At 39.6% G+C, this 26,288-nt stretch overlaps 1 protein-coding gene across 2 annotated transcripts in view; it reads right to left on the bottom strand.

Annotated features, from left to right (window-relative positions):
- ACER3 (alkaline ceramidase 3) overlaps positions 1-14,190 on the bottom strand; it is a 111,228-nt gene extending 97,038 nt beyond the window's left edge. The window contains exon 1 of one of the 2 annotated variants that reach the window (XM_033120670.1): positions 13,996-14,190. In XM_033120670.1, coding sequence (XP_032976561.1) covers positions 13,996-14,098 — 103 coding nt within the window. In that variant the 5' untranslated portion in view covers positions 14,099-14,190. The remainder of the gene's footprint in view (positions 1-13,995) is intronic. The other variant, XM_033120669.1, reaches the window with a different exon arrangement.
- Between the last annotated feature and the right edge of the window lie 12,098 nt (positions 14,191-26,288).

Genomic DNA, 26,288 nt, shown 5'->3' with positions numbered 1-26,288 from the left:
AATGGTGCTGTTGTGACATGTATGTATATGGGGAAAAAATAACCCTCCATCCCTACTTCACATCATATATAACAATGAATTTGAGCTGGATATAGACCTAAATTAAAGCTGCAACTATAAATCTTCTAGAAGAGAACATGAGAGAATATCTTTACAACCTGAGGGTAGACAAAGGTTTTTAGACAGGATAAGGAAAGCGATAACCTTAAAAGAAAAAGATGACAAATTAGACTCCATCAAAATTTTAAACTTTTCCTCATTAAAAGACATCTCTAAGAAAATAAATAGACAAATCACAGACAGGGAGGAAATACTCACAAAACATCCACATGATAAAAGGACTTGTGTCCAGAATATTTAAGGAGCCCCTAATAACTCAATAATAAGAACCACTTTTTTTAATGGGCAAAAGATTGAAAAGCCATGTCACAGATGAAGATATTCAAATGGCCAACAAGCACATGCAAATGTGCTCAACATCTTCAGTCAGCAGGTAAATGCGAATTAAAACTACAATGAGATATCACTACACATAATCCCAAATGGATGAAATTAAAAAGAATGACAACACCAAATATTGCTGAGGATGTGGAACACCGAAAACTTCCATGATGAGAATGAAAAATGGTATACATCACTTTGTAAAAAGTCTTGCAGTCCCTTATAAAACTAAACATAAACAAATCAACCCTATAACCTGGCAATTCCACTCGTAGGAATTTATCCAAGAAAGATGAAAACATATGTATAAAAATGTTCACAGCAGTTTTATTCATAATAACCAAAAACTGGAAACAGTTCAGATGTCCATCAAAGTGGAGCGGACAATTTATGGTATTATTCATACAATGGAATGCTACTCAACAATTAAAAGGAGCAAACCACTGATACACAGCTGGGTAAATCTCATTTCTCACAAGCATGATTCTTAAATGGATTAATAAAAATCTAAAATGTTTTCAATTTTAACTTCTAATATAGTAAATACCAATAGATTTAACTCAGAGTTCTTCAGGGTCCTCAACAATTTTTAAATGTGTAAAGGGGTCATGAGTCCAAAAAGCTACTTCTGATCTAATAAAAGTTGAATATGGGCCCTACAATCTAACAACTACACTCCTAAGTACATACTGAAACTCTTAAACATTTGTGTGTACCACAGATGTACAAGCATGCTCATGCATTATTTGTAATGCCAAAAACCTGAAAACAAAATATCCAATGATTGAAGAATGGATGAATGAAAATATTCATATAGTGGAATTCTAAACAACATAAAAATAAATGAGCTATATCTATACCCATCAACACAGGCAATTCTCAGGAACATGGGTGATACTAAGGACCACAATTTGAGTGAAAAGGCAAGTTGCAGAAGAATATATATAAGGTACAATTCCACTTATATAAAATATAAGACACGCAAACCTAAACATATAGTTTTAGAATTGTGTAAATGGTAAATATCTAGAAAATGATAAACACTAAATTAAGGATAGTGGTCATCTCTGGAGAAAAAGGGAGATGGAATTAGGGAAGGGCACACAGGGGGCTAAATTTTTATTTAATGATGACTGCTCTTAATCAAAGAATAGTCCTCCTTATTATCAAGGTCATAATTCTCTTCAATTCTCAAGCTTTGGGTCTGACATTCCTAGAGTAGTGAAAGAACAGAGAACATCCATCTGACAGGCAAGACTAATTGAAGCAACTCCAGTGATCAAAGGGAGATAGGGCCAACTGCTACCCAGCAGGTAAAATAGCCTAGAAACCATAATATTTCATTTGGAGAACACTATCTTATCTAGAATCTCTCCTTATCGTCTTGTATGAATGAATAAATGAGTGAATGTCAGTCTTAAAAAGTTTTTGTAGCAGTATCAAGATTTTAACATGCATAATTTTGGACTTCAATTTGTTTTCTGGCTTCATAGCAGTCTATCCACTTGCTGTTAAAAGCAGCTTGCTCTGAAAAGTTAAAGAACTTTCAGAGCAAGAGTGTATACCTATAATGAGTCAAAGATTTTTCTAGCTCTGCAACTGAATTATTTCAACCTTGAAGTACTTATTCACTTTCATTGAGTAAAATACCTTTTTTGAGTCTCATGAGTACATTATAAGGATAAATAAAACGATGCTTCTAAAATTCTTTGAAATCTCCTGGTAGAATAACCTATAAAAGTATTAAACTTTATTATTATGTTTAAAGTCTCATTTTCTAAATAAAAGGTATGGTGCAATTCTGAGTTTACACAATAGGAAATCAAAATTGCTCCAAACTCAACTTCAGATGCCGTTTCAGTTATCTATTGCTGAATAACAACCACCCCCAAACTTCATGACTTTAAAAAATAATTTATTCTACCTCTCATACAAGCAGCAAGAACAATGAAAGGTGCATAGGAGTATACATGTATACGTAAATAGCCTGTTTTGGCAGGAATACAGTGTAAGCAGGGAAGGTAGGGACTACAGGGAAAGGAGAAAGACTAAGAGTTTAGAATAATGAGCTACAATGACACATCCATCAGACTGGCTAAAATTAAAAAAACTCATCTCAAATGTTGGCAAGAATGTGGCTCCAACACTGTGAATGTAAAATAGTACATCTACTTTGGGAAAAGATGTGCAGTTTCTAATAAAACTAAACATACAACTACCCTTGACCCAGTTATTCCAACCCTAGGTGTTTACCTACAAGAAATGAAAATATATATCCACAAGACTTGTACGAGAATGTTCATAGCTGCTGAATTTATAATTGCCCAAACCTGAAAACAGCCAGGTGTCCATCAACAGAAAAATACATAAACAAACTGTGGGTTATTAATATAATGGCATACTACTCAGCAATAAAAAGGAATCATCAATACATGCAATGATATGGATGAATCTCAAAAACATTATTATAAGTGAAAGAAGCATTATACCAAATAGTAAATACTATATGATTCCACTTACATGCAGTTCTAGAATAGGCTAATCTAATCTATGGTGGGGGGAAAGAATCAGAATGTTTTTGCCTCTGGGGAGAAGGGAGAAGGTGGAGGTCGGGATTAACAGAGAAGGGACATGAGGAATTTTTTTGCTTGATGGAAAGTTCTATATCTTGATAGGGATTTGGTTATACAGATGCACACATTTCTCAAAATTCAGCAAAGTTACACTTAAGGTTTGTGCCTTACATTGAATATACATTTTACATCAAGAGGAAAACATAAAGAATTGAACTTTAGTTAATGATGTCATGTTGAAGTACTTAGCGGAAAGTGTACAGATACCAGCAATTTACTTTGAAATGTGTCAACAAACAAAATGAATTGATAGATGGAGAGAGGAATGGATAAATAGAAATAGATACATAAGTGATAAAATGGGTATAGTAAAACGTTAATGGTAGAATTCAGGTAGCAGGTGAACATAAAGTCACTGCAAAATTCTTCCAACTTTGTTGTATGTGTGAAAATATTCATTAAGGGGGAGGGGGGAGGCTTTTCACACCATGTTAGAATTTGTCCTTAATCCTTCCGTCAATAGAAAGTCTTCAAAGGGAAACGAAGAAGCACCTAAATCTGTAAGAAGTGATCAGTCAAGGTTTAAAGAGGTATTCACTGACCGAGAGAACATAGCTACCAATGAATGACAAGGAACAGCATGTACAAAAGCAGTCAGGCTAAGGTTGGTGGCACAGTAGGTACTCCAAAGCACTTCCCACTGAAAACACCTACAAATTCTGGTATATTCATAATATATTCAAACAAACAAATGGGAGGGAGGGAGAAAAGGAGGAAGGAAGAAAGGAAGGAAGGGAAGAAGGAAGAAAGGAACGAAGGAAAGAAGGAAGAGAGGGAAAGAAGGTCTACAAAGGTGAGGACTCAAATAAGAGACCTCCCCAAATAAACATTTAACCTTCCCACCTCACACCCCTGAAACACGACGTTTGCTCTTAAGGCCTTTCAACTGACCGCATGTGGCCCGCTCACATTACTGAGGGTCGTCTTTACTTAGTCAACAGACTGTACACGTTAACCACACTTACAAAATACCTTCATAGCAACACCTAGATTAGTATTTTATTAAATGACTGGATACTATAGCCTAGTCAAGTTCACACATAAAACTAACCAGCACAGATGAGGAGGCCACAATCAGAGTATGATTTTTCAAACTTACTTTGACTAGATTCCAATTCAACTAATATTTATTGAGCACCTAGTACTTTTCAGGCACTTCGCTGTGTGCTCTCAGGTAGATAGATGATTGACAGATAGATACAGATAGATAGATATAGACATACATATAATCATGCCATTTAATTCTCATAACCCTGCCAAATATCATTATTCTCATTTTATGGAACGTAAACTGATACAAAGAATGATTACGTGATTTGCCCAAAGTCACAAGGTTCAATGGAACAAAGTTCAGAGGGGAATCTTGATTCTGACTCCAAGTCATTATATCATGTACTTTCCCCACAGTAAAACTTGTAAGACTTTCCTTTCCGTCACTGTAAAATGCTTTTGCTGTCTCTTTTGGGCTCTGTCATTTTGCAGGGTCCTAAAATGTGTCTTCATGCCTTTACTTCTTTTAAAATGTTTTTTCGCACTACCTAAAACTCTCCAGGTGAGTTTTTCCACTGACTGGGAAATAGTTGGCAAAGTGACAAGGGTATAACTCAAAATCTAAGAAACAACTTGAAATTTTAACCTGAAATAATTAATAATGACTGGGCAAGACTTTCATTTAAATGTTTACTATTCTGTGTATTCCAGCTCAGCCCAACCATTTGAAGTATTTGTTCTCCTTATTTATCCTTATTTATCCATTTAACCAGTTACTGTTCCATTAAAAAAAGTCAATCATTTCTTCCAACATGTGCTACCAAATGACAATTCTTCCTAGTTAATATCTCAGATAAACTGGGTAAATACCAAATCAAGATTAAACTTCAAAATGTGCTTAGTCTTCAAGTATTACTAAGCTCTAATTACTAACTACAGACTTAAGTCTAAAGATGGTTTGATTTGAGCTTGGTGAAGGTATTAGGAGCAAATGAGAATGAAAACTTTCTGAAATGAAAAAGTTCAATTTTAAGTTCTAATTTTGCTCATTACCCAGGACAATTATTTTCAAACTTTCCTTCACACGCGTGTTTTCACCATGTGATTGTGGGGGAGTAGAGGGGGTGAACAGCTAACTTCGTTTTCAAAGTTAGAAACCTGGGTTACAGTACAAGCCCCAGGATCCTGAACAAGTCATTATCCTTTTGAATTTGGTTTCCTTACATCAAATAGGGACAACACCTCCACTTCACAGGGAAAACAACTTAAAAGTGTTTTCTGAACTGTAAAGCCTTGCTTCTTCAAGTATAGTCTCCATCCAGAGCAGCAGCATTGGAATAACCTACAGTGTATAAGAAATGCAGAATCTAAGGCCACGTTCTGGAATTACGGAATCAGAATATGCATTTTAATAAGATCTCCAGGCAACTCACAAGCACATTAAAGTCTGAGAACCGCTGCTGCAAAGCACTCTACAGATGTTAGTGCTTTCCACCATAAAAAAATACTCATTAGGAGCTTTTTATTAAAATTTTATTGGGGAGCATTGGGGAACACTGTGTTTTTCCAGAGCCCATCAGCTTCAAGTCGTTGTCCTTCCCTCTAGTTGTGGAGGGTACAGCTCAGCTCCAAGTCCTGTCGCCGTTTTCAATCTTTAGTTGCAGGGGGCGCAGCTCACCATCCCATGCAGGAATAGAACCGGCAACCTTGATGTTGAGAGCTCGCGCTCTAACCAACTCAGCCATCCGGCCGCCCCTCCGGAAGCTCAGCGACAGCTCGTTGGTTCCAATCTAGTTTGGGTGCAGCTCACTGGCCCATGTGGGAATCGAACTGGCAACCCTGTTGTGCAGAGCTCACGCTCTAACCAACTGAGCCATCTGGCTGTAGGATCTTTTTTTTTGTCCTGAGAACGTCCTATGTTCCTGTAACTCATTAACAATATAACATCAATAATATTTGACATCATCATTGTCAGCTCAACCGTTTCCCATACTGACAAACTACAGAATGTGGATTCTGATCTACCACTAATTTGCAACATAATCTTGGGCAAATCACTTCAATTCCCAAGGTCTTTCTCCTTATGTGTAAAATGAGAAGGTCAGACCAGTAATTTTCCCAACCAAAGGTCCTTGTTCCCACTGGGGTGTGAAAAACTGGTAATGAAAAGAGGCAAGAAGTATGGTAGTTAAAGAGCATTGCTTTGAAAGCAAATGGCCCTTGGGTCACTTAGACTCTGCTACTTAATAGTGTGTGACCTAGGGCAAGTTACTTAACCTTCCTAAATTTCAGTGTCCTCAATTGCAAAATTAGAATTATAATAAATAGTACCTACCTCAGAGATCAAGCAGTATACCATCTGGTTACAAATGAGTGCTTTGCTAGGTAACTTTCAGGATGATAGAAACAGTCTACGTCTTAATTGGGATGGTGGTTGCACCGATGTATACAGCTGTGTAACTTTTCAAACTATACACTTAAAATGAATGTATTTTATTTTTAGTAAATCATACCTAACAAAGCTAATTTTAAAAGTAAAAAAGAAAGAGAGAAAGAGAACGTGCTCTGGAGACAGACTGTGTGAGTTTAAATCCTAGCTTTGCAAAGTGGAAAACCTTGCATAAATTAGTTAACCCCTCTGTGCCCTAAATTTCCGTATCTATAAAGTAGGACCACTAACTGAATCTAACTTAAAAGGGTGGTTATGAGGATTATAATAAGGGTTCTTATGAGATAATATACACATCGAGATTTGCACATTAAGTGCCCCATAATATTAGCTATTATTGTTTGTATTGGCTATTTTCAGTATTTCAAAAATTACATTTATCCACAATAAGGAAGCAATGAAAATATTATGCTGTTCTGCTTTGAACTAGAATTATATCAATACATTAAGGTAATCAGTGATTGCATCTCATGAATCAATACAGTGTGGTCACTGACTAGAGCTCCTCTGATTGACGGTACATATGCCTGTGATTAATGAAAATGGGGGTAAATACATTAATAATTACAATTTATACAGAAGTAATAATAAATTACTATTTATGTAAGAATAATAATAAGTTCATGGGGCCCAAGAAAGAAAAAAAAAGGGTTCTTTCTAATGAAAAGGTTAAAATAGTTGCTATGTTACCATATGACCCAGCAATTCCACTTTTGGGTCTCAAAGAGCTATCTGTATACCCGTGTCATGGCAGCACTATTCACAATAGCCAATAGGTGGAAGCAACCCAAGTGTCCATCAACAGAGGAATGGGTAAGCAAAATGTGGACTATACACGCAATGGAATATTAGTCAGCCTTTAAAAAGAAGGAAATTCTAACATATGTTACCACATAGATGAACCACACGGACATTATGCTTATGCTAAGTGAAACAAGCCAGCCACAAAAAGACAAATACTGTATAATTCCACTTATATGAGATACCTAGAGTAGTCAAATTTAGAAACAGAAAGTGGAACGTGGTGGCCAGCGTCTGAGGATGAGAAGGGAATGGGGAGTTCCATCCCACCAGATGAAAAGAGTTCTACAGGCTGGTTGCACAACAACGTGAATGTGACTAACACTACTGAGCTGTACACTTAAATGGTTAAGATGGTAAGTTTTGTGTGTATTTTCCCACGATAAGTAAATAAATAAACAGCTGGTATGGCCATTCTTCTAGCCCTCACTCTAAAGCCTTAATGCTGTAAGTTTTCACTAAGTACCCCTTCCTTGCATTCCAATGTATCACAAACACACGCCCATCCCAGAACCTGAAAATATACTGGCAATTTTGACCTGTGTACATTAAATCTAAATCCTTTTGTATGCTGAATTTGGCTCTTCATTTGGCCTTCATTCTTCAGTTGACTTACAGGGGTCTTGAGCTATAAGTCGGAGGCAGTAGTGCTTGCCTGTCAATAACCCTCAGAAAAAAAGACTGTCTTCCTTAAGGTGACCAGATGTCCCCTCTGCCAGCCCATGGGACCCCAGGACCAAAAGAAGCCTCAAATATGCTCACTTACTTGAGGCTACAGAGAAGATAGTGAGAAGGGGCCTGAAGAAAAGGAAAAGAAAAGAAAGGCAGTAACGAGCTACAAGCAGCTGGATGCCTTGAGTGGCATATGTGTATGGCAGAGGCAGCTGGGTAAAGCCTCTCTGGTCTTGTGCTGCAGTGGCAAGGAAAGAAAGAGCCCACTGAAGTGAATCCCGTCATAACAGTCTAAAGACTAAGGATTGCCCTGCTTTCCTTCTGCCCAATTCCTGTGAATAGCATGGGAAGGGGGCAGCACACCTGTGAGAAGGGACAACACCTGCTTAGCTTGAACCATCCCAGCCCAAGGACAAAAAGGAGATGGCTAAATGATGCTATCAAAAGTCACCACCCATTCTCCCCATCCATAAATGTTTTACTAACCAGGTTACCCCCTCAGACTGAGGTAGCCCCTATAAAACCCATAGGAATTTATAAATATTTTTTAGCTTTCTGATAAATAAACCCTCTTTCATACTATGTCAATTCTTAGACATTTGCCTTTCAAATACCTTTTCAGGAATGCATTTCCCTTAAAAGTAGGAAATGCCTGCTTGAACTTATCTATTCATACCCCTACGGGCCTGTTAGCTACCTGGAACTGGCAGACTTCACATAGTTTTGTATTCTGAGTCAATGACAAAAAAGGTGTTCAGTAAGTATTTGCTGAATAAACAAAAAAAATTCTGAAAAATATTTAGCTGGGTAACTCTCCTCTAAGGCGATAATGAAAGTATAGAATTCCCTTCCACTTCCCTTTAGGTAATATTTCTTCCATGAAACCAACAGCACTTGGAATTCCACTTCCTGTAGACAGTATGTCTTGGTAAAAAGAGCTGTCAGACCTATATTTCAATACTGTTTCTGCCACTCAATAGCTGTATGATGCTCAGCAGGTTACTTAATTTCTCTAAGACTCAGTGTCCTCATCTATAAAATGGGAATAACACCACCTACTTACGGGGAATGTTCTGAGGATTAGAAATATAGTCTTCACTTTGCAAGGTTCTAGTATGCACAAATTCTAGTTACCACAGTTTAGTTAAATAATACCAATCTCCCAACAAGACAATCTAAATTTCAGTTATCACAGTATATTAACTATAAATATATTACAACAGACTTTGCTAGTAGATCTTCAGTCCACAAATCACTACATAAATAATAGAAGCACATCATCATCTGTGATTAACCAAGTCCCTTCTTCCAAAGTTTGTTGGTGGATTTGACAAAATAAATTACAAAAGAACAACAATTAGGCTGTTGGAAGACTTGTCATCAGCAAAAATAAAAGCAAAGACACAATGGAATAATATCTTCAAAGTGTTGAGACAAAAATATCTCTCTGCCTGAATTTCTAACTATGGATAAAACATCAGGGCAAAGTCTGTTGGTGATTAGTCACTGCACATCTGTTATTTAGCCCGTGTACAGACAGCAAAGCGTGTCGTTGAGCTGCCTCCTTGTCTCCTGGTGATGAACTTCGGTGACATTTTACAAAAGTGAATAATCCAAAAAGGGTACAGGCAAACAATAATGAAAGTACAGCAGAGAAACAAAAAGTGACAATGTTGGAAGTGAAATTCCAATCATACATAAGTGGAGTTACAGAAGGAATAGCTGACAGTGTTGACCCTGCTGCCAGGTTACCCCCTCAGACTGAAGGTGCCACATGCAGCTAGAGGAACTCAGTGAAGGCAAACTTATTGACACAAATGAAGAAAGTGGTTGTGAGAAAAGCATGAAGATGGACCAGAAGTGACACCAGCAAAAAACTTTGAATTAAAGGAACTCTTAAAGGTATTTCACAATATTGAAAATGCAAAGGATAAACTGTTGGGAGCTGATCCAAACTTAGAAAGGAGTATGACAATTTACCAAGGCATAGAAAAAAACATTCATTCCAAGTTTTAAGACAAGAAGGCAAGCACTGTTCAAACTAGTTTTGATACATTCTTTTAGAGACAAAACATTTTAATTCTCAATGTTTTTAATGTTTTAAACTACAGTGCACTAAATATCAGTTTTACTATTTTTTTTCATTTCTCTATATTGTTTTCATTTCTCTATACCAGGGAAGCCAAAAAAATGTATACGATGGACACTTTGGTCAATGTTTCTCAAACAGTAGCTCGCTGTAATCAGAAGTGTCTGAACGCCAAATGGCAACCACTTTGAGCATCTCTTGTAATTGCAGAAGTCATATGTGACTTGTATTCATCTTTTGTTATCGGTATACTCACATATTGAGTATTACAATTTTAATACAGTTTTCCTTTCTTAAAGTGTGTGTGTATATATATTTTTGGCACCCTCTGTATTTATAACCAACAATAAGAGGGTTTACAATGTTTGATGAAAAATTTTAAAGGTCACAGAGCAATGGGAACTTTTCCATTAACATGACTTTGCCAGATAACTTGCGCGGTCATTTGTGTCATCCCACACTATGATATAAAGTGAGGATTGCCTGTATCTATCACTCCTGGCACGTCAAAGTGCTTATTATTTCCAACTAAAGAGAAACTATCTACCCTTTCCCCTGGGCCTTATAATCTACTCAAACAGAAAAGAAGAGTGATCTTTGGTAACGTTAAGAAGCAGCTTTTGACGAAGAACCAGTGCCATATCTGAACATGCAGTTCCCGTACTCATCTTTATGTTACCCAAAATACACACACCCTAATGCTGAAAGATAAGCTTCTTGAATAGTTATTCAATTTGTCATTTCTGATAGCGAACTATTTCATGCTTGTCCTCATCCCTTGCATATAAGGGCAAAACAATGAAATGTGATAGAAGTAATATGGTAGGGCGGCCGGATGGTTCAGTTGGTTAGAGCACGAGCTCTGAACAGGGTTGTTGGTTCGATTCCCACATGGGCCAGTGAGCTGCGCCCTGCACAACTAGATTGAAGGCAACGAGCTGCTGCTGAGCTGCAGGTGGGGCAGCCGGATGGTTCAGTTGGTTAGAACGCGAGCTCTCAACAACAAGGTTGCCGGTTCAATTCCCACATGGGATGGTGGGCTGTGCCCCCTGCAACTAAAGACTGAAAACAGCAACTGGACTTGGAGCTGAGCTGTACTCTCCACAACAGGATTGAAAGAACAATGACTTGGAGCTGATGGGCCCTGGAGAAACACATTGTTCCCCAATAAAATTTAAAAAAAAAAAAAAATAAAAAAAAAGAAGTAATATGGTATAGTAGCTCTAGAGTCAGACCTCAAATTGAATACTACCTCTACACCACTTTTTGCAGCCTTAGATAATTTACTTCTAGAACTTCAATTTCCTAATCTGTGAAATGAGGATAACAGTAACTTCTTTTTGGAATTATGGTAAAGATCAACAGAGGCAAGATATACGAAGTGCTTAGCAACGTGTGATACATAGTAAGCACTTAGGTATAGCTATTATCATTATTATTACCCTTAATATTTCTATTAAGAATGATGAAAAAATGCATTTGTTTTAAACATATCATTAGTAATCAGCATATTTTTCAAAGATCAATTTCTCTTACGCCAAGATATGATAGATAACCACCACTTGCTGGGTAAAAAGACTTGACCACAACTTCCTCCAGCTCATTTTCTCCCAAGGTACATGTGCAAAGGGCTGGCAACATTCATTCCTCCTCTTCCTGCAACCCCTGATTCCTATGTCAAAACTGTCCTTGCAGTCTGCTCAGAATTTCCTCTTCTGAGGACAGGAAGAACTAAAGCCATTTCCCATTTCTCAGAGCTATCTGCCAGCACAGTAGTATCTTGCTCTCTCACAGCTCACATGATTTAACTGTCAGTGTTTTCTCTTGATTCTAATCCTTGGTTCTAAACTCCAGATCATTATTACCTATAACAACTCATAAAGCTACAAAGAACCTAAAGGCCAACTAAAGCCAACCCCCGTTCTCTACTAAACAATTAATTCCACTTAAAATATTCATGAGTTAGTTGAGCTATAGAAAGCCCTCTCCCTCTCAAGTCAACCCATTCCAAGACTATATCTTTATATGAAAAGTTTCTTTATGTTGAAGCAAAATCTCTCCCCTTCGTTTCAACCCTAGGACACTAATTCCACGTTCTAGGGAATTACAGAAAGTTTCATGCTCTATATGACAGCCCATCCAACATCTGAAGACCCTTGATTTCCTTTTCCATGCCATACATGTCCCATTCGGAAAGCATGTTTGTTGTTATTGTTGTTTTTAGATGTTATAACACTTTCGTTTATTATGTATGTTGCTTTATCTTTCCTATTTGTCAGATTTTGTTTATTATTTATTTTCAGAACGCATGGTTTTAAGTCCCTTCCCTCACAGATCTCCTCTGGACCAGGTATGGGCTTGCCAACATGATCTAACAACAAACTGGTAAGGTGCTTCCTTTGCCAACAGTTAGGCTGCCAATTACACTATAAATGATCCCTGTGCCCATATTGTTCCATTCTTAAGTAAAAAATGATTAATTAAAACTCATAATTCATGAAAAATCATGGAAATTTTAATTATAAATTCAACCTAGTAATTCAGGAAAAATCTCAGTCTAAATCATGGTTTAAAGAGAATGGTGCTAAAGTCCCGAAAACTGCAACAAGAGTTGTTTTCTTTTTTTAAACTTAGCCAATTACTGGGATCAGAATTACGTAGAATCAGCTGGCAGGAAACCCTTGCCTCTTTCTTACAAGCCAAACACACATGCCTGGGAGAAGGACCCAACAATGGGAAGGTTAGCTCAAAAGAGTTTGCTTCACGTCCTGAGAAAGTAGATCAAATGAAAAGAAGGAAGTAATAATAGCTAACAAATATTCTCTGTACCTTGCCAGAAGCAGGTACCTGAAGAAGGATCAAACACTGTGCCCTCAAAACTTGACCAAAGTAAACAATAGAAAAAGAAGAGGCAGATTTTTCCTGTGTTCTCCTAGCCTGGCAGAAATAATCACCTGGCAAAACACACACACACACACACACACACACACACACACACACACACACACAAACCCAGAGGCGGCCAGTGGTGATTGTCAGGGGCAGCAGCTGGAGCAGGATTCTTCCCCAAGCCCTCAGAAGGTGCAATCTGTGGATGTAGTGTCCCCAGATGACCCCTAACCCTTAGGCAGCCGGACAGGAGGCAGAGGGTAGCAAGCAGGAACTTGGTCCCTTGTGCTTTGGAAAGCCAGCCCGGAGAATGAAGGGACAGACTAGGCTCTGCCTTCCACCTCTGGTGCAAGAAGATAGTCCAATAGTCAGTCGTCTTCAGAAAGCGGATGATCTCGGTATTAATCTGGGTGGGAGGGGATGGAAGGTAGGGGTCGGGATCTGAGGTTGGGAAACCGTTTTCTTGAGGTGACCGAAGAGGTCTACTACGAAGTGAAACAAGAAAACAAGACCTTCGAGTTTTCACGTCTGGGGGCGGAGGGAGATTAAGCGAAGATCTGTTCGCTTCTCCGGTGCCCTCAGGGCGAAGGTGGTGGCAGCAAGAGTAGGAGCAGGTGCCCTGGGCCCTCATTCTAAACAGGGAGTCCTCCAATCTCCCAACCTACCTGCCTGTTCCCTACTCCGTACCTCAGATAGGAATTCCTATTCCTAATCCTGCCCCTCAGGCTTCCCCTTAGGTTTAGTAGGGACTCCCCACTTCGCTTCCGCCCCCCCAATCCTAAACCTGATCAACCCGACCTGACCACTCCTCAGTGACACACTGGATCCCTATCCGGTCCTTTCATCAGCGGTTTTCCCATTCCTGCCCCCGGCCAGTGCTCCCACGTCACCCCCCGCGGCCGGGCCTGCTGCCTCCCTGGCGACCAGGTCCGCCTTCTCCCTACCTCACCCGGAGTCTCCCCCTCAGCCCCGCGCCCTCTTACCCTCCCGCCCGCCTCAGGCCGGGGCCCGGGAACAGTAGCCGCACTCACAGAACTCGGCCATGTACCAGGTCACCGCGTAGTTCTCTTCGCACCAGTCCAGCGTGGAGGTCGTGCGGCCCCAGTAGCCCTCGCGATCCGCGGCCGGAGCCATCGCGCGCGTAGCCGTCACCACCCAGGCGCTCCGCTCGCGGCGATCGGCTCCGCGGGCTGCCAGGCGGGCTCCGGCCCAGCTCGCGCGCTTGCCTCGCGCCCCGCCCTCCCTCCCCGATGGGCGGGGCCGGACCCGTCACTGACGAAGCCCAAAGCGGAGACCCCGCCCACCGGCCCCAAGACCCCGCCCCGGCCGCGCGCGCGCGCGCGCAGGCCCCACCCCGAGAGCGCCGGGGTTGCCCTACACCCTCCTTCCCCTGGAAGGGGTGTGATCCTGGAAGGCCGGTGGCTATGACTTGGGCGGCCGGCCTTGCCTCGACTCGCCCTTGGCCGTTAAGTTCAGGGTTCCTGATATTCCGGAGGCGGTTTACTGTCAGGATGTGTCGGAGCCTCCATCTGTGTGTGTGGTTTGATTTAATTGGGACGGGGGTGGGATGAAACCGTCAACCAAGCTCTGGCTTGATAAAACCTGTGCAGAAATGCACCTTAGTATCTTCCTGTGGCCGCAGGCCTCGAAGAAGCCCAGAAACAGCCAGACTCCCCGGAAATACAGTGATTTTCCGTTAAAGATATAAGTGTCTTGGAAACGCAAGGGAAAGGACAATAACCCTGGATTGGACAAAAAAATTTTCATGGGTTTTGAGGTCCTCAAAGAAGAGTGCAGCCAGGACATGAAAGTAGAGTTTACCTGCTTCAGTTTGGGTTTCCATGTCCAAAGGTTTCTACCCTCTAATTATAATTGTGCCCTATCCTCAAGGCAACCAACAGGTTCCCCTACTTCCTCAAGACACGAATACTCCACGAGCTGCGGAGAGATCTTTTTAAAACACAAAGGCCAACTGCCTTTGCCCTTTGGATTCAGCTACGCCAAACATTTCCTTAGTTTGGAATGTGCTTGGTCCACTTCCACCTTCCTGCCTTTGCTCCTGCGCTTCAGCTCGGACAGCCTTCCTCTTCACCGTTTGGCTAACTCCCACTGGCCCTTCAAAATCCAGCTTCCTGAAGCCTACCGTGACTCTCACCCCTAAGAGCTCCCCTGCCCTTTGTTTACATCCACCCCGAGCTACATCCAGATTAGAGAGCTTGCTTTCTAGTCTTTATGTTCCTAGCACCCAAGACTCTGCCTGACCATGCAGTTTGAAATGAAAATCATAGTTAAGGATAATACAATTGCTATTTTCTAAAGAAATAATTCAGATAAGGTATAATAAAAGTAAAAGAAAAACAAAAAATCGAGAGATGAGGAGCCCACAGCCTCTACAAAGTGACCTTAGCTGATGATAAATGTAGAACTTTCACTTACAGAGTCCAAAACCTAGCAATAGAGGCAGTGTGTTTTAATAGAAATAGTAGGATATCTAAATGTTTTTTTAACAGTAGACATTGAGTCTGCTATGTACCCGGCCCTTGGCTGGCTGTTGGGAACACACAGGTAAATAGGAAAGATCCAAAAGGGCAGTCTCCAGAGAGATAAATAAAAGGTACTGAGGTGTGGGAAAACTTCTATTTCTAATCATTTTTTTCTATTTCTAATCATCCCATCCTCTAAAATTTCTCTTTTGTTTATGTTTTAATACATAAAATTGTAATCATAAGTGTATATATTTTATACATGAATAAATATACATATATTTGTATACTCAAAATGAGTATGCAGAAATACATACTCAAAGTGATTTGCTGATGAGATTGCAGTGAAAACAGTGTAGAGGCCACAATAATAAGGTGTGATAATACTTTGCTAGAAGTAAACCAAAAATTAGGGTGTTGTGGGAGCCCCTTTGTGGAAAGAACCCCTGACCCAGCCAAGTGATTCAAGGCAGGAGAGGCAGCCTTGGCTAAGGCCTGCACATTGTTCATCAACAATGGAAAAAAACAAAACAAAACAAAAACCCTACTATGACAAGGACAAAATTTAGGAGAGAAAAATTCCCCCGCCCAAGAGAAAAAGGTTCACTGCATAATATCACTCAGAAAATACAAAGTGGATTTCACAGTTCTTTGAGCAATGTCTATCTTCCTTTCTCTCTTTTTCTAAAAAAATTATTTCCCCTGAATATAAAAGCAATGCGTGGAAATACAAGGGACCCAGAATTGCCGAAATTATCTTGAAAAAGAACAATGTTGGAGGACTCACACTTCCCGATTTCAACACTTTCTACAAAAGCTACACGAATCAAGACAGTGTAATACTGGTATGAGGATAAACATGTAGATCAATGGAGAATTGTGAAGAGACTACAGAAATAAACCCTTATATTTATGGTCAATTGATTTTCAACAAGGATGTCAAGACTATTCAATAAGCAAAGAATTGTCTTTTCAACAAATGATGCTGGCACGACTGGATATCCACATACAAAAGAATGAAATTAGACTCCTTTCTGCCACAATAAACAAAATTTAACTCAAAACAGATCATAGAGTTATATGAAGAGCTAAAACTATAAAACTCTTAGAAGTTTATATAAAAGTAAATCTTTGTAACCTTAGGTTAGGCAATGGTTTCTTATATAAAATATCAAAAGTACAGAAAACAAAAGTAGATAAATTGGACTTCATCAAAATTAAAAACGTTTTCATTACAAATGTTACCATTTGTAAATGGTAAAGAAAGTGAAAAGACAACCTAAGATGGGAGAAAATACTTGCAAATCATGTATCTGATGAGACTTGTACTCAGAATATATAAAGAACTCTTACAACTCAAAAACACAACACAAAGAGAAAATGGACAAAGCATCTGAACAGACATTTCTTCAAAGAAGATATGCAAATGGCCAATAATCACATGAAAAGATGTTCATGTTTGCCATTAGAGAAATGGAAAATAAAACCACAATGAGATGCCACGTCACACACACTAGGATGGCTATAATCAAAAAGACAAATAAGTGTTGACAAAGATGTGGAGAAATTGGAACCCTCATACATTACTGGTATATAAAATGATGCAACCACTATGGCAAACAGTTTGACAGTTCCTCAAAATGCTAAATAAAGTTACCACATCACCTAATAATTCTGTTCCTAGTTACATACCAAGAGAATTGAAAACATGTCCACGAAAAATTGTACAAGGATATCCATAGCAGCATTATAATAGCCAAAGAGTGAAAACAAACCAAATTCCATCATCTGATGAATGAATTAATAAAATGTGGAATAGTCATACAATGGAATATTATTTGGCAATAAAAAGAAATGAAATACTGATACATGATACAACATGGATGAACCTTGAAAACATTATGCTGCATCAAAGAAGCCAAACACAAAAAGGTACATATTGTATGATTCCATTTATAGAAAACATCGAGAATAGGAAAATCTGTAGAGATAGAAAGTAAATTAGTAGTTGGCTGAGAGAGGGAGTGGGAGTTTCTTTTGGGATGGTGTGTGTTCTAAAATTAAATTGTGGTAATGGTTGCACAACTCTGTGAATATGCAAAAAAACCATTGAATTGTATATATTGTACACAAAATGTTTTAAATGGTTGGATTGTATGGTATGTGAATTATATCTAAATAAATCTGTTATTTTTAAAAAGCAGTACATTCTTATGTTGAAAAATTTAGACAATACCCAAAAAGGTGTAAAAAATAAAGAAAATCACTCAGTCATAATCCTACCCACTAGAAATAAACATTGTCGACATTTAAGTATATTTTCTTCCAGCATTTTATCTATGGATTTTTTTACATGATAATGCTAATATTGCCTTTATATTTCATATTCTTTCATAAGCATTTCTCATGCCATTAAAAATCCTTGTAAATGTATTAATAGTTATATTCAATTTTATAGATATACCACAATTTGTTATATATCTATGTTACAGTTCCCTTACTACGGGGTAGATTATTTTCAATACCTATATTTATTTTTTTACTAACAAATGAGAACACAAGTTTGGGAAGCTTTAAACCAGATTCCTGCTGAAAACCCTGTTTACTAGTTCCCAACAACAAAAGAAATCCAAGCTGCAAGCCATTTTTTTCATGAGATATGTTGTACCATTTATAACTACAAAGGAAAATTTGAAACCACAAATGTTACCATCAAGAAAGTGATGTAGCCAAATGTGTAGGCTCATCACAGACGAAATGATTTTAATATCTACAAGTTACCTCTTGGCCTTTCTTACAGCTAGGCACATACATGGCAGCCTATCAATACTTCCTAGCCCCTATCTATGGAGGATAGTAGAGTGTCACCCAAGTGCAACAGGCCACAACCTGGCGACACAACCCAAGCCTCTCTGGGAAGAGTCCCCTGATTCCCAGGCTGGGTGATTCCCCTCCATGCTCCTGTATACCTTAGGTTTCCCTCCTCCATAGTTCCTCTCACTTTTTATAACAGTCTGTTTAAGAGTCAGTTTTACAGACCCTGTCTCATTCTATCTCCGTATCTCCAGTCCCTTGCTTGGGCCTGACACAGAGTTGGTGCTCAGGGAATATTTATGGAACAATAACAATAGGTAATGTTTATTGAGCATTTACCATGGCCAGGCCTTGTTCTGAGCTGTTTATATATATTAATTCAGTTAATACAACAACCCTATGAGGTAGATACTATTCTTTTCCCATTTCATAGTTAGGGACATTAAAGTACAAAGAAGTTACTCGCCTGAATATATATAACTAATTAGTAGCGGAGCCCAGATTTAAGTTCAGGCAGTTTAGCTTTAGAGCACATGTGCTTAACAGCTACATTTTTAAAAATTGCTAATAAGTTTGTAAAATATTGATAATGAAGCCTAACTCTGAAAATTTTACAGGGCTATACGGAGCACCCATGAGAGTAAGCTCCATGAGTGTAGGAACCATGTAATACCTTTGTACCCCCAACAACAGCTTGGTACAGATTAAGTCCTCAATGAATATGAGGTGAATGAATGACTAAAAGGCAAGGATGAGAAAAGGTACAAGAGAATAAGAATTTTTTTAATGTTATTACGTTTGTTCTTTACTTTCTCAGTTTAATATGAAAAACAATACAAATTCATTATGGAAAATTTAAAAATACAGATAAGAAAAGTTTTATGAAATATATATAATATATAAAAATAATATAACATATCTAAAGTATTAACAATAATAATGAAATCAATCTTTTTCCCCCCTTTTTTCCGCCTCCTCTCCCCACTCCAGTTCAAGCCGTTGTTTCTCAGCCTAGTTGTGCAGGACACAGCTCCCTGGCCCATGCTGGTATTATGAGCCTTGCTCTCCCTCCAGCTGAGGCAGTCGGTCGCCAGTTGTCGGTGGGCAGCTCACAGCAGCTCATGGCAGCCCAGCTCCAGGGAGAGCCGTTGTCCAGCGCTCCAACCACCTGAGCCACCGGGCCAGCCCATGAAATTAATCTTGATATAACCACCACCAAGCGTAAGAGCTAGAACTTGACTGATTCCTTAAGCACCTTTTTGTGCTTCAATCTCATCATTTCCCTCTCTCCAGAAGCAACCACCTTCCTGAATTTTATCATATTTTTACTTTTCTATATACTGTTTTCACATGCATGTATCCCTGAACATAGATTTTGCATGTATTTGAATTTTATAAAAGTAGATTCATATGGTAAGTATTCTTCCAAGTCTTGCTTTTTATTTTTTTACTTCAACATTATACTTTTCAGATTCAATCCACATTGTTGCATAAAGCTGTAGTTTCTTCATTTTTACTCTTTTATAATAAGCTTCCTATTGTATAACAATACCACAATATATTTATCCATTTTCCTGAGATGGATATAAGTTGTTTTGCATTTTTGCTATTATAATCAATGCTACCCTGAACATTCATTTTTACAAATCTGATACACACATGCAAGAGTTTCTTAAGCATATTACCTATGAATGGAAGAATCTGCACATTTTCAATTTTATTAAATGATGCCAAATAGTTTTCTAAAGTGGTTTTACCAATTTATATTTCCACAATAAAATTATGTTTCACAATGTAAAATGTATTTATACAATAAAAATATAGTCCACAATAAAAATACACGAAGAATCATCTGAAAGTTTATCACTCAATAGTAACCACTAATAACATTTTGATGTATAATTGGCCAAACACTTTTCTGTGTGTGTGTATGTGTGTGTGCTTTATTAAAGCATATACGTGTGTTTTATTAAAATAGAATTCAAAAATACAGATTATTTTGGAGCTTCGTGTTTTCACTTATAAAACATGATAAACATTAAAGAATAAATGTTTTATGTACCTGCTGATACTTACGCTTCCAGAAACATTATTAGAATAATCATCACTCTCAATCCCAGAGTTTGAGATTCAGCTGCAGCCTCTGTAGCTGGAGCCCAGGACCGACTCTTCAGGCAGTTAGTGCTTCCTTCTCCTTGTCTCCTAGCACCATCCACATTTCCCACACTTGGAATCACTCCCTGCTAACTAGTTTGTACCACAAAACAGTTATGAGTTCCTAGAGAAAAAGGATCACCCATATTTTTCTCTATTTTCCCAGTGTCCAGCACTGGGCCTCACATGTGAGCAAATCCCTAGATATTTCTCTGATTAAGTAACTAATCCATTTTTATGACGCAATCTGGCACAGCAGTTCAGAGTATCAGCTCTGATAATTATTGGGTAAGAAAACCTCTTAATAAGCTTTGATTTTGGTCCTTTTAACCTCTCTCAGCCTCAATTTCCCCATCTATAAAATGGGGAAGCAATAGTACCCATTTGATGTTTGGGTTAAATGAAAAACAAAAAAAATGGTGCAAAACACAGTACCTGTGAAATGAAATGAGAATACATCTCACGGTATTGTGGTACTATTACTACTTTGAAGGGAAGAGAAAGCTTCCTTGGTGAAGCACAGGAAATCATACTGTCCATCATGCACAGGGGAGATGGTGGGGAACATTTGAGCCTGATTTCCCCATAAGACCTACTCGTATTTTCCAAACTAAGATGCAACTTGGATTACAGAGAACAAAAAGTCAATTTCATACTCCCTGAGATTGCTAAGCTTCCTTGGCCCCTAGTTTCCTGGCATTTCCCCTCACAGACCTCCTCCACCCCACCACCCATACCCTAGCCACAAACCATCTGCTGACATGTCTCCTACACTATTCTAGACAATAGAAGAGGACAAAAGAGACAAATTTCAAGGATCAAAATGAAATGTAACAGACAATTATAACAACACTTAAATAATATTTACTCTGTTCCTGACACTGTTTTGAGTACTCTTCAGTATTATCTTTTACAATCTTTCTAACAACCCTATGAATGAAGCCACCTTTAGCCCTCATTTACAGACATGAAACTGACATAGTGAGATTAAAGGTTTCACCCAAGAGCACCCAGCTAATAAGCAGCCGAGCAGTGGCTAGAATTCAGACAATCTGGGGCCAGCGGCCATGTTCTTTACTACTGTCCCAAGCTGGCCCTGCAGGAGCTCAGAAGAAAGGGCTGTGGGCCCTGCAGGACAAAGAGGACCGTGGGTCAATATTGGGTACGATTTCTCCTTGCATTTGGAGTATAGGAAATGAGGCTTGAGAGGTCTATTGGGACAATACCATTGGGGACCTAAAAGGTTTTAAGGAGGAGATCGATATGGGTAAATGTGCAGGGAGGAGGACAAATTGATTGATTTGGGAAAGACTGAAGAAATGAGGCTTCTAAGGAGACTTGCAGTGGTTAGTAGCAGTAGTGAGGAGAGGAGGGGACAAATTTATAGATGTTTAGCGTGTAGGAGCAACAGGATTTGGAGAGAGATTGGGGGGAGGGATTGAGGGAGAACGAGGAAGTGGACCACTCCTGGATTTCCAGCTATTCCTAGCTGCTGGAAGCCCAGAAAAATTAATCTAGCTACAGTGGGTGGATGGCGGTCGTCAGTCAGAGCGGGAGGTGGAGAAAGCATTATTGAGTAGGAAAACAGCCTGCAAGAGCTTGAAAGGGAAGAGAAATGAGGGCCAACGAGACATTTGTGGCTGACCATATAGAGACGGGGGTGGTGTGAGAACAATTAGCAGAGACTGAGGATGGACAGATTGGGGCCTAATATGCTGTGATAAGGTGTTTGGGCTTTACCCAAACAAGAGTCAACAAAAGTGTTCACTAAGGGAATAACACGTTTCCGTGTATCAGGGAAATAGGTTTTTGGATTTTGGATTTTTTTTGTTTGTTTGTTTTCTGTAGGGGGCAAGGTGGGGAGAAGAGAGGAATCAGGAAAACTGCCAGGCATATACTCTTGGCAAAAGATAGGAGAGTCAAGGGATATAAAGTACAGCGTAGGGAATACAGTCAATAATATTGTAATAGTCGTCACTATGTATTGTGTCAGACGGGTACTAAACTTATGAGGGTGATCCCTTTGTGAGTTATACAAGATAAAGGTCTAATCACCATTTTGTACACCTGAAACTAATATAATATTGTATGTCAATTGTAACTGAACAGTTTTAAAAAAAAGAAAAATCATATATTAAAAGTAATTGAAAGGAAAAATAAAAAAAAGAATATAATATTAAAAAAAAAATAGGACAGTCAGGTTAAATTGCAACACGAGTCATTGGAAGTCCTCACTCTAGCCTCCCTGGAGGAAACTCTAGAGGACCTTGCTTCGTGGAAAACAGAGGAAGGCTAGGATTTGCCAAGTCAGCTCCTGAACCCCAAACACCCTGGGAGGTAAGTCATCACACACATGACCAGAGTCATCAGCCTTTGGTTAAGCACCTGGAAAGTTGTTACAAAATAATTTCATGGGGTTGATTAATAATTGAATAGCCCTAAATTGATTGTTTTGTTCTGAATGAAGTTATGGAAGCATCAATAAAAAAGTAACCTAAAGACACTTGCCCTGTGAATAGGAATTCCTTCTTTCAACATTTCCTACAAACTGAGCCCTCTCTGCCCTTTAACTCATGAGAATTGCTTACATGCGTGCATATCTGGGTGCCTGGTTTCCTTATATCCACCCAAACGCTGTCAGCTACCATCTAGTTGCCGATCTAAATCTCTATCTCTAACCCAGATCTGTTTCCAGAGGGTTAGCCCTTGAATCAATTAGGATCGTGTTTTCCTACAGGTTATGGAAAACCAATCCGTAAATTAGGGTTAATTTTTCTTAGATGGTAGACAGCTATGGTAGACAGCCTAGCCCCAAATGCCAGAATCCTTCTGTCTTTCTGCTCTGCCCCGTTTAGCAAAGGACCTTCATCCTCATGGTCACAAAATGGCTGCATCTGGTCTAAGCATCACAACTCTGTTTAGGCAGGAAGGAGGAGGAAGGACACGGTAATAGTCCTTACGGTAAATGCCAGCTGGGCCTGTTCTTTGTTATCAGGAAAACAATAGCTTTTCTGGAACCTCCACCCAGGAATGTTCACTTAGAGCTTATTGGTCAGAACTCATGACCAACCACAGAGAGTCTGGGAAGAATGGCAGGAGAGTCTAGGAGGGTGGGTATTTTAACTAGGCACATCACCTTCCAAAGATTGGCTTCTGTTAAGAAAGAAAAAGGGGGAGAGTGTATTGAGTGAGCAACTAGCAGGATATTTCATAGACCCGCATTCCTAACTGTCTTCTGCACAGTTCTACTTGGATATTTCATAAGGATCTCAAATTCAGTATGTTCTAACGTGATCTCGTCATTTTCTCTCCACCCTGGTTTCTCTTCCAATGGTGTTTTTACTACAGTGAAATTCACAACCATTGACCCAGTTTGCTAAAGAAAGAAGCCTTCACTTCTCCCTATCCTTATCCAGCCATAGCCAATCAGTTATCATACTCTACAGATGCTTCTGCCTGTCTACTTTCTTCCTTCTCTCACTGCCATTGTCTCAGTCTGGGTCATAATTGCCGGTGCCCTACCTCATGGCTCTGAGGAAACTCTTAACTGGTTCCAATCCCACAATCTATTCTTTATGCTTTGGCTGCCAGAAGGCTCTTTCTTAAATTCAAAACTTGCAATGCTCTCCTCTAAATATTTACAACTAAGTTCGTGAACTTGTTGCAATGATGTTGCTAACCTTTTTTTGATATCAAGAGATGATTCACTATGAATTTGTACCAACTAGACAAACAGTTAACCAAGTTTACTATTTGGAAGTGCTGAAAAGGCTGCGTGAAAAAGACGAAAACGACCTGAACTTTTCATCAATTCATGGCTCTTGCATCACGACAATGCACCAGCTCACACGGCACTGCCTGTGAGGGAGTTTTTAGCCAGTAAACAAATAACTGTATTGGAACACCCTACCTACTCACCTGATCTGGCCCCTAATGACTTCTTTCTTTACCCAAAGATAAAGGAAATATTGAAAGGAAGACATTTTGACATTCAGGACATCAAGGATCATACGATGACATCTCTGCTGGCCTTTCCAGAAAAAGAGTTCCAGAAAAAGAGCTTTGAAGTTCCAGAAAAAGAGCTGGCATCGGTGCATAGCTTCCCAAGGGGAGTGCTTCGAAGGTGACCATCGTGATAGATAGCCATGAGGTATGTAGGACTTTTTCTAGATGAGTTCATGAACTTAATTGTCCGACCTCATATAAACAAATTTCAGTGATTTTTCCACTACCTGTAGAATAAAGTTCAAACTCCCTGACATGACCAATAAGGCTTTTTGTGACCTGCCCACCTCTCAGGCCTGTTGGCTGCGTTCCACACTCTAGTCACACTGAAATACTTTAAAATACTCTTCTCCAAAAGAGCCACTTCTCTCACTGCTGGGCCTTTGTGAACATTTGTCCTTCAACTTGAATCTCTCCTTTCCTTCCTGCCTCTTCGACTAACTTTTTTCGTATGCTTTAACTCTCAGATCAACCCAGGCTTCCTCCACAAACTCTTTCCAAACCTGCCATTGTAACTCGCCATTCTGCATTGTAGCCATCTGTTTACTTGGCTTCCTCACCAACAAGACCAGTGGCTCTCAAACTTATGAGAACGTCAGAATCACTGCTTGTTTTGTTCCTCCAGGAACCTCCAGAATCAGGCTCTGCGAGGGGCCCAGGAGTCTGCATGCTGAACGAGTAGCCTGGATCATTTTGAGGCAGATGGTCCAGGAAGCAGGTCTTGAGAAACACAGAACGACTGGCATAGTGGGACCAGGTAATGGACTAACATTTACTGAACCCTGACTACTTGTAAGGCAGTTTATACATTTTTTTTCATCGAATCTTCATACTTTTGTGAGGTGGGTGTTACTGCCCCATTTCCAGATGAAGCCCTCAAAATTAAGGAAGTTGGTGATTTGATTAAGTTTACGCGGTTACTAAGTGATGGAGCTCAAATTCAAACTCAAACTCAAACTCAAAGGCTGACTTACTCCAAGCTGACATCCTTTCCCATTACTACATGCTATCTTGTCAACTTCCATTGCCTTATGAAGGCTTCATGGGGAAATGGCTTAATGGAGTGGAAAGGCAAGGGCTCTCAAGATAGAAAAGTTGTATTCAATTTGGGAGACTTTCTGTGTGGACCACGGTGAATCACTTGCTATCCTGGACCTTGGTTTCCTTACTTGCAAAATGGGGATTGTGACATCTGTAGCACTAAGTGGCTGGACAAATCAAATGGGTCTGACAGTGCTGCTTAAACTTGAAAGAACTATGTGAATGTTAGTGTTTGTTGTTAGAGGCTAGAATTTCAAGATGTTTCTGAAGGAGACTGCCCAGCAAGGTACCAGATGCAGAGTAGGCTTGGGAAACGCTCTCTGCTTGAGCTTGAAGAGATGAGCTGGAGGGAATGGCATGGCTTGCCCACAGCAGGAGGGCTTGGCACAGGATTTGGTACTTTAAAGCAGATCAGTAAACATTAACTGAAATTAATCCAAGCAGGGCATGGGAAGTGGTTTGGGTGAAAATCGATCCTTTCATTAAATATTTGTTGCTCAATCTGTGCAAAGTCCTGAGCGGGGCCCTGGGGAGATAAAGAAGAATAAAACGGGTCCTTTATAACATAAGACAGAAATTGCTAACTACCACCAGAGAAGTTCTCTGGAACTGCTGTGGAAATAGACATGGATAACCCAAACTTGCTCAAAGAGCTGCCATCTGGGAGAGGGATATGCTGTATCCAGGGCTGTATCCAGGACCCAGAATAGTCAGGGTCATCAGAGCAGGGCAGAGCTGTGGGTGCTTAGAGGAGGAGGGAAGATGCCTGCCTGGAGGCCAGAGGCTGAGAGATAGGGAAAGTGGGAGAGATAGGCAGTGAGTAGGAG

The sequence above is a fragment of the Rhinolophus ferrumequinum genome, chromosome 11, assembly GCF_004115265.2.
Source record: "Rhinolophus ferrumequinum isolate MPI-CBG mRhiFer1 chromosome 11, mRhiFer1_v1.p, whole genome shotgun sequence".
In the NCBI taxonomy this organism is placed as follows: Eukaryota; Metazoa; Chordata; class Mammalia; order Chiroptera; family Rhinolophidae; genus Rhinolophus; species Rhinolophus ferrumequinum.
The sequence above is the reverse complement of the archived record's forward strand: the minus strand, read 5'-3'. Positions and strand labels throughout refer to the sequence as shown.